The 10,220-nt window shown below is 32.8% G+C and overlaps 1 protein-coding gene across 1 annotated transcript; it reads right to left on the reverse strand.

Moving 5' to 3' along the window:
- Nucleotides 1–3,260: 3,260 nt before the first annotated feature.
- Nucleotides 3,261–4,497, reverse strand: LOC141646270 (uncharacterized). The gene is made up of 3 exons (XM_074454221.1): nucleotides 4,351–4,497; nucleotides 3,916–4,255; nucleotides 3,261–3,708 (listed from the first exon to the last, which is right to left on the reverse strand). The coding sequence occupies exons 2-3, from the start codon at nucleotides 4,237–4,239 to the stop codon at nucleotides 3,529–3,531; spliced, it is 504 nt and encodes a 167-aa protein (XP_074310322.1). The 5' UTR covers nucleotides 4,240–4,255; nucleotides 4,351–4,497; the 3' UTR covers nucleotides 3,261–3,528.
- Nucleotides 4,498–10,220: the final 5,723 nt, after the last annotated feature.

Here is a 10,220-nt window from a genome sequence, read left to right on the forward strand (position 1 = left end):
GAATCCTTATAAACATATCACAAGCTCCTCAATTTCCCGATGTGGGAAAACTTTACTCTAAAACACTTGGGGTGTTACTGCGACAAGAGTGTTTGATGGTCATACAGGTTGCAATTGGAAGTTTGAGTGTTGGTATAGAATAAGGATGGATTTGTGTGATGGTCGATTTTATTACAGGTAATGGCAGTGCTCGTAGTAGTATGATGTTTAGGAGTGTGAGTAACGGATTGTGTGTGAGGATGTTTATGTGTGTGAGTAAACTTCGAAGACGGAGTTCGTTTTAAGGATGGTAGAATGTAACATTCCATTTTGATGGTTGATCTTATTTTGTAGATTGTCTTGGTATTGAGTTGCTAGTGAGTGTTATGGAAGTGAGACAAGGTTGGCGACATTATATTGTGGTTATTTGATAATATTATGGAGTCAATATAGAGAGGATATGTTATCTAGTAAGCGTGGTTGGTGGAGTTAGTGTTAGGTGTTCATGTTTTATAGGTTGGGTTGGAACTTCGGGGACGAAGTTTTTTTTAAGGAGGGAATACTGTAATACTACGGATTTTATAGGCTGGTACTCGACCGAGTATGACCTATTCGGTCGAGTAGTGTGTATCGTGGAGTCTGTTTGGCTACTGCCGAGGAACACTCGGCCGAGTATGATGAATATTGATCGAGTATGAACCGTGCATGTTTCTCTTCTCCTTTCTCCTTCTTCTCGGCTAGGGTGAGGGGTTTGTATCTGATTGTGTTTTAAAACTGACAAAAGTCTATAATGATGTTGGGGGTTGGGCATATATAGGATTAAGGTTGAATAGAAAAAAAAATTAGGAATATTAGAACACGAGCTGAAACTTGCGGATCTGATAGATAGTCGATCGACATGTCATAATAGTCGATCGACCAAAACACCCAGCGCAACAGCTTTGTGCACTTAATTTCAAACGGCCGTCATTTCTTCGTTACCACTACTACAAATACAGGCTATAACAACGGTCAAAAACCGTTGTTGTATAAAAAAGCGGACGTTGTTAAAGCGTCCGTTGTAAAAGGTTTTAACAACGGTTGGTTTTCTTAAGGAAACCATTGTTAAAAATATTAACAACGGTTTTAAGTATAAAAACCCGTTGTGGAAAGTGTGACTCAATTTTGGGGGGAAAGTTATAACAATGGGTTTTAATATACAAAACCGTTGTTATAACTAAAGATAACGGGTTGTTTGTAAATAACCGTTGTTGTTTGTTCTTAAAAAATAAAAATTAAATTAAATTAAATATTACTAGATGCATGCATAATTACGGCCCGTTAGAATTCCGATGCATGCATTATTACTGACATCACTGTACATATGAACGGGTAATATGGAATGAGAAGGGTTAGTAATAAGATTTGAAGCAGCATTGAGAGATATGATGATGATTATGGCACAACTTCCTAACATATATATTAATTAAAAAACAACTCAACCCACACATTGCTTAGTATAAATACATTGCATTATCTCAACTAACATTTCCATTATCTCAATATATACATCTCCAAACCTTAACTGCTAAAACAAACTCTACTTAATCTTTCAAAACAAACTCCAAAAACCCCAACAAAATGAATGATTTCATCCTTAAGACTCTTACCATGATCGAGAACAACAACAGCTTCATCCGCCGGTTCCTCCAAATTGAGGAAAGTTTCAGGAGCTACCTTGCGGATGCTCGATCCGCACTGAAGCACGCCAAAGAAGATGGCTTGACGGAGCAAAGGCGATTGCGGCTATATGACGATATAGCAAGCTGCTGAACGGAACCTCCAAATAGCCAAGGAGGAGAGGACGGATACGATAGAGCGGAATAAGATCCTCTATGAAAATATAAGAATTGCATTTTTATATATGTAATTTTTTTTTTAATTTATGTATTTATAAATATATATATATATATATATATATATATATATATATATTATATATGTTTATCTTGCTTCTTCATCTTGCTTCTTCATTGTTTTACTAACTAATTATGCGAACAATACTTAAACAAATAACATAATGGTCGATAAAAACACATACATGCAAAAGAAATAAATAGAAAAATAAAATAATGACGATGAAACTAATAAATGACGGCGAGATTTACCCGATAAATACGAACGTAATAGACGATGAAATCAACAAAGTGACGGCGAGAAGATAAAGCGACGATGAGAAAGAGAGAAAGTGAGTGTGTGTTTTGTGTTTGTTTGTCTGCTGTGTTTGTGTTTGTGTATTAAGGGTTGTGTTTTGTGGTCTGCAGAGAGACTTGTTTGTGTGGTTTATAGTATGGAAGGTATTGACAACGGTTATTAAACAACAACCGTTGTGAAATATGTTTTAACAACGGTTGTAAAAAACACCCGTTGTTAAATAAGTTTTAACAACGGGTTTCAAAAATAACCGTTGTGATTACTTTTCACTAACTTTGCGCCAATTTTGCGCCAAATTATTAACAACGGTTGTGCATGTGTGACCCGTTGTTAAAACTAATAACAACGGTTTTTATAAACATACCCGTTGTAATGGATTTTAGTAAAATTCGCGCCATACATTCTACAACGTCTATTGTGATTTTCGTGAATAATCGTTGTTAAAGGGGCGTTGTAGTTGCCTGGATTTGTAGTAGTGTACTTATCGAAATGATGTTTGTGATCATAGTTTGAAAGCTAAGATAACAAGCTTTCACTCCAATTCGAATCACCCCCATCGGAGCTTTGCAACTCTAGATATAACAGTTTGAAGTTGACTTTATACGAGCAACCATCTTTCCAACTTGCCCCTTAGACGACTCACTACTTAGACGCACAAAGGCTCTTATAACCTTAAAATGACGGGTATTACACTTATGCCCAAAAATAACCCGTTCTAAAGTGACCCAAACCCAATGTTACTGTAGCCTTATGATTGTCTCATAGACTCATGGTCAGCTAGAGTCGTAGTGGCTTTATGATTGTCTCTCGTGCTGCTTTTATAATACAATTTTCATTGTCATGTATCATCATCTCTCTCAATTTCACTTCTCTCTATCCCGGTTGATAGTTTACACTTTTCTTTTTTTGGTGTTACAGTCAATAATTTATCGTTTGTTTTATTTAGTATGTTTTACTTTCTAGCTGCTTTATCTTTTAAGAATATTAAAAATAATTCTCTTCTCTTTGTAATTTGATCTTTGTGTATAAAGTATATATAAACATTTCGTTAAGACAATAGAGCATACTTCACTTACTTTGAACACCAATATAGAAAGAGCTTTATTTCATATAATGTAGATAGAGGGTACTTCATTATTCAAGTGATCATTTTATTACATTATTCATAATTTCTCACAAACTTTTGAGTAATGTATGAAGTGAATCAAACTGATAAAACACCGGGTAGGGATTACACTTTAGTTGTATTGTAACCCCTACTAAAGGAGGGATGCTCTTATTTAGTACGGAGTAGTAAGTCACAGAATGCAACAGAAGCATAGCTGACATTCCCCTCCGTTGTTATAGGATAATTATTTAATAAGAAAAGAATACGTCCAAGCGACGATTGGTTACATCGTCAAGGGAGTGAACTCGGGCCGCCGCTTTTCCCCCAAAGGCCGGATCAGTATAGTTGCTATAGCCTTCAGATTTATTCAGGTGTACTTCTACCACGTTCCAGTCAGTTGGTCCGATTGGCCCAGCTTCCACATAACACTGTCTCACAATAATTGACAACCGTTGTAAATAAGAATAATTATGTATATTATTAAGTAATTAATAAAGATTTCATATCAAAACTAACTTAGCTTGGTTGAAGGTGCGATACAAATTAAATTATAGAAAGACGTAAAAGAATGTTTCAGGGGATGAATGTAGTAATGTCAAGATTGTAGAATGTCACGAGTACAACATTAGTCATACCTTGTTGTTAGGAGTGTCGAAAGCGACAAGCCATTTGCGAGCGGTTGAGTCAGTGCCATCAGCGTACACCACTCCGCCTTTGGAGCCTTCTAAGCCTTGATGAATAAAAACTTCATATCTTCCAGTATCGTTATAAGGTACAGTTGGGTATGCTCCGGTCACATCTCCAGACCAACTATGAGTGTCATACACCACTAAGTCCTTGCGGTTCTTGTTGGTATTGTACACGACACCTACGGTTACTTTGTGGTTGTCCTGAATTATCGAATTGTCGAAAACGACTTCTTTTCCATCAACCTTCTTGATCATCTTTGTTGTTGCCATTTTTTGCTTAATTTACCTGTACAATGTTAGCAATAACGAGTTATTCAGTGAAGATTTAGGGAAGGAATAGTATAAGAAGATTAAATTGAAGAAAATAATTTAATTAATTACCTTAGCTTACTTCTCTATTTAATGGTACTTGGTGTTGTGAAGCAAGGCATGGGTTATACCCATATTTATAGACCCCCAGGAAGAGCACTTTTCGATCATAAATAAATAACACTTGAATAAAATATTCTAAAACGGAATTATATAATTTCTCATGGGAACGAAATGAATATATTATTCCTAGTAATCAGCTTGCTAGTTATATTATATATACACTATCTTGTCTTATACTCTTATGTCACAAGTACTCTAATAAATCATCCATGGATCTAGTATAATAGTATTCCTTTTTTTTTTTAAAAAAAAAAAAAGGAAATCTAAGTATCAACGATCGATAACCCTTAGTAGTCTCTTTGTCGTGGTTGCTCTCACGAGAAGGTGAATAACAGGCTAAATTTGCTCTATTCTCATGGACAGAGATCGAACCTTTAAGGCCTAACTTTAGGTTCTGTTTGGTAGTACTTTTCAATATCTTATTTGACTGAATTAGCTTTTTTGACAAAAATTTCAGGTATCTTATTTTTCTGCAAGTGTTTCACTAATATGTTATTTGCCCAAATAAGTTGCTTGAAATGAAATGCTACCAAAAGTAGCATTTGAGATTTGAGTTACCTGATTCTAGTTTATATTCACTTTTTTACCCTTGAATTTATACTAGAATAATATATATTAAATAATTATAATTATTATATCCTTTTACGTTATTTTTCCAAAATAAGCTATCTTTTCAGTTAGTTTGTCAGACATGTTTTTTATATAATCATCCTATCAGCTCCTAATTTTCAGTTACCTTATCAACTACATTATCACGTTTTAGTTAACTTTTTCGTTTTCAAGTACTTTTTCATTTTAGGTACCTTTTTAGCTACTTTTATCAAATAGTGCCTTTGCACGACACTCAGATATCTTATTTGACCAAAATTTTAGCTACCTGATTTTTTTTCAAGTGTTTGGCAAATAGATTATTTGGCCAACTAATCTACCTGAAATTAAATGCTACATACCCAAGGTAGCATTTGAGTTTGTACGCGTTTTATCTATAATATTCAATAATTATCATATCTTTTTACGTCATTTTACCAAAAAAATCACCTATCTTTTCAACTAGTTGCCAAACATTTATTTTATAATCAGATAACTTACCAGCTCCTAATTTTCAGTTGCTTTTCCAGATTTCAATGAACTTTTCAGTTTCCAACTACTTTTTCAACTAGTTTTACCAAACAGAGACTTAGGTTGTTAATTTTGTTAAAAAATTTATTGTGATTCTGTGGCTTAGCCAATACTCCCTTCGTCCAGATCATTTGTTTGCCTTTATTTTTTATACAAAGATCAAAGAAAGAGGAGGAGGTCAATTATTAGATGATAAGTGAAATAAATTGAGTGTGCAAAAGTATTTTTAAAATAAAAAGATAAATAATTAACATCCTAATATAAAATAGACAAACAAATAATGGGAACCGAGTGAATCATTATAGTAAAAAAAATTACGCATGTCGTTAACCCATCTCTTCCCCATACATGAAATGGAGCAGAGGAGCATGACAAATACCAAAAATCAGTTGGGTTCCAGCTTTATGCGAGTGAATGCAAAATTGTTAGATATGCATGTTGTTTATCAGATCTTTAGAACCTTAATCCATCTTCTTGAATATTTTTAATTCATTTAAATTTAAATTTGGAGGAGGTAACAATGGTAGACAATAAGTAATAACTATGTTTGTTTTACAACATTGAAGTTATATTTCGGATCGGATATAGATCGATTTCGTTTATTCAAATACTATTTTATGGAAAACAAATTTTGAAACATAGAAATATTTTTAAGAAGGAAGATAATTTCTTCGAAAAAAATTCTACCCTAAGAACAAAAGTCTCCGACCACCAGTACCTCTTGATTGAAATGATCATCCACTCAATGATCATACACAAATTCTCATTATAGACGGATAGTGTCTCTCTCACAAATGAAAGTGAGTAGTACAAGTAGGTGGGAAATGGATACCCCCACTTGTTCTCCCACTTTAATTTTGTGAGAGGATCATTATCCGTCTATATTTATAGACAAATAGTGACCATCTATAATGATACGGACTGATTTGATTCTTTGATAATGGACAAGAACTTATTCTCATGCTAATTAATATTATCATTTTTATGTATGAGCATCGACGGGAAGGTGGGTTAGGAGTGCGCAACATTTTTCTCTTTTCGTACCACTTAAATATTTCTCTACTTTATTCATTATCATTCATGTTATATTCACATTAATAAAATTTTCACCATATAATTGTTAAAAAAACTACAAGCAATAATTAATTTATATTTGCGAGTTAAGGTTTGCTTGTTTAATTATAAAGAGACATATTGTTAAAACTCCATATATGTATTTCTATCAATTTGGTGAAGAAAGACTCATGAATACTGGAAGGCTGAATGGAAATTTGCCAAAATTATACCCATGTTAATGGTTGTCCTTTCTATTTTGGCATTGCATTATATCATATCATATATCATATATCATATATCATATATCATATATCATTATATCATCATATTCATATATTATATTAAAGTTGAAACCGTCAGCCTAAGTTTTCGCCACGTGTCATTAACCTAATAATATGCCATGTGTTATTTACTAGAAATTTTAACAGGTAAATAAAAAAAAAAAAAAAGTTACGTAAAGATTCATCGATTTGAAAAAATGGAAACCAATGTGCAATCAATTACAATAAGCTGCACAAAATCTGCATCTGACTATGGAAATAATCTTCTTTGTCCATAGCCGAATGATAAATGATGATGTAAGAAAGATTTTCTAAAAAAAAAGTTATAAGGAATATTTTTTTCAATTAAAAGGATATGTATCCACTAAATAATCCGTGTTTAAAATTTATCCGTTTTATACGCTTATATTTTCTATTATTATATTCGTGCGTAAATATCTTGGGAACACAATTCGACTATACCTTCACATCAGTATAAATATAACGTTTTTCCAATGGTATTTTTCATATCCATCATAGGCACAAGCTCCTTCAAAGTTAATTGTTCATTTACAATACTTCATGAAAACATGTCTCAAAGCATTCTCCTTATATAAATCAAAGGGTGAGGAGGCATCAGTATTTTCAATCAAATAAGATCAGAGTTGTTTACGTACATTATTACATTTTATATCGTTTTAACGTAATATTATTATATACGGGGTTTGTAGCACACAAATTAACTAATATTATAATCTACTTCAATATTATATTTATAAAAATACAATTAAATAATGATTTAATATATATGCATAGCAAGTGAATCGACAACGAGTTGGTGTTATGTACTTTCCCTCCGTTTTGTATGTTTTCAACCCATTATTCATTTAAATAGTGTGAAATAAAGAATTGCATTCCTTTTTACTAACCTATATATAAGAACACACAAATTTCAGCTAAATTATTGTCAGTTCGGATTCTTAATTGTTGTCCTTTGGGGTTAAATTGAAAGAAACGATGGGAGATGAGAAGGAATTTAATGGGAAGATGACACTAAAACAGATTAATAGTGGTCACGCAACTAAGCAACTACGCCGTAATAATTTACCATGTTACGACTCACATTTTTTTTTTATGTGTGGATCGGCGATAATTTACATAGAGGTGGTTGGGTCATCTGGTCGGATAGCGTCATTTCGAATCATATCGATCCTGACTATGTTTGGGGTTGGGTTAGTCGTGTTAATTCTTAGATTGGTTTGGGTCAGGTCAGGTCATTTACATATTTGTCAGAACGGATTTTAGTTGGGATGAGTCATTGTCGGGTAAGGTCATTATCAATTAGCTCATTTCTTGGCCACATCATTATGATAATTTCTCGGGTTTGGATCGGGTTTGCTTGGTGTGACTCATCAATTCGTTATCCGAATATTTTACTAGTTTGATTTGAGTTACGGTTTTACGGTCATTATTCGGGGAAATTACTAGGTTAGATGATTTTATTTTATAAGTGTTATTCATAATAATGGTTTATTTTGGTCTTTGTTGACTTGATTTTTCTTATATAGCGGGATAATTCGAGTTAATGTCCGGTTATCTCTCGGATTGGGTTAACTTTAAAGCTTCGAGTTGTGGACTTGTGGGGGTTATACGTGATTAGTAGTGAATGGTGGGTCGCGAGTCGTGAAGGGTAAATGGTGGGTGGTGCACATGGGTTATGATTGGGTGGTCACTGGTGGATCATAGTGTGTTGGTTTTGGAAGTTGTTCGGTCATTGTTAGGTAATTATGAGGTATGTAGGTTTAAGGAATTAGAAGGGGTGTAATGATCAGTTAGGCCCTGTTCTTTTGAATTTAATTTCAGTTCTTAGAAGTTAAGTTAATTTCAGTTCAGTTCAGGCGATTCAGTTCAGTTATGATATAAATAATATTTTTTATAATATGATGTTAAGACATTATGACCGAAGTGTAAATGAGTTTTTTTAACATATATACATGATGACAATTACAATTATAATATAAATATTATTTTTAATGCAATTTTGAAGATCGCTCGTGCAGGCATGGGTTCAAAAACTAGTTTGATGAGTAATTTGATCTTTTACACTTAATTTGGTCTACTTGTCATCTTATAGTTGGCCTCTCATTTTTCATTGGTCTTTGTGCCAAAACCAAATGATAACAATTGACCGGACGAAAGGAGTAGTATTTTATTGGGTTTTTCTATTCAGCATTCTCGTTTTTTTAAGTATCATTGAAACAACATATGTTAATTCAGTTCGTATATATGAATTATTTTTCCTATAGACAATTCACGTGAATTCGGCAAAATTTGCTAGATGCAAATATAGACGTTGAATTTCATAGAAGTTGCCAATTACCAAGGGAAGTAGATATCTAAATCCTCCATCATAGGAATAATGAATGCCAACATTTTGCTAAAAATATTGGCAACCAAACAACTTCTCGTTTGGTAATTAATGATAATTTTTTAGTTCTCGTGTTTTACTAGAAGCAATCAAACACCACTTGAAGGAAAAGTAGATCTATATACTTAACATATTCATATATGTTTTAATTTAATTTGTCATAAAATTAACAAATGATCTTATGCATGCAAACTATAATTAAAATAAGAAGAAACATCCATCCTTACATTGTTTTTTTTTCGGTTTTAGGGCACAAGAGAGATCACCTTCTCTCTTGTTCTTGAGCTTTCCTTTTGGATGAACAAAGACCCAAATGTAGGATCTCTCCCAAGGAATTATACCCAAAGCACACTCTTAATTAAAATCAATATTATAAATACTAGTACAATATTAATTTTGTAAGAAAAATTGACCCAAAATAATTTTGGTTTTTGTCTCCTAAAACCGGGTAGGAGAAAGAGGAAGGAAGGAAAATATTTTTATCTCTATAAAAATATTTGATGAGATGAATGAATGAAAAAAAACCACAAAAACATTTTGTGTATATTAGGTAAAATAAGAGGAAAAACCAAGTGGTTTTCCTCTCTCTCAAAACCGGGTGGAAGGGGGGCATGGGAGGGAGCCAATGCATGCTCTAGTTGTTCTTCACAATGAGCAATAAGTATGCAAGGCTAGATTAGTAGGTAATCATCATGCCCTCCACTAATATAATCAACATAATATTAGCTTAATCTTCCTCTAATTTTCGGTACATATAGTTAATATGGATTCCATATTATTTTTGTCAATTTGTCAATATGTCACATGTCACATAAAATTGCTATGTATTTTTAACATATTAAAAATCAACGTATTAATGAAAATACGTCATATACAAAAACTGACTTAGTAATTCATAATTAATTGTACCAAAATATTTTACCAATTATAAATCACAATAAATTGTATTTATAATA

This window comes from Silene latifolia, chromosome 3 (genome assembly GCF_048544455.1).
Source record: "Silene latifolia isolate original U9 population chromosome 3, ASM4854445v1, whole genome shotgun sequence".
Taxonomy (NCBI): domain Eukaryota; kingdom Viridiplantae; phylum Streptophyta; class Magnoliopsida; order Caryophyllales; family Caryophyllaceae; genus Silene; species Silene latifolia.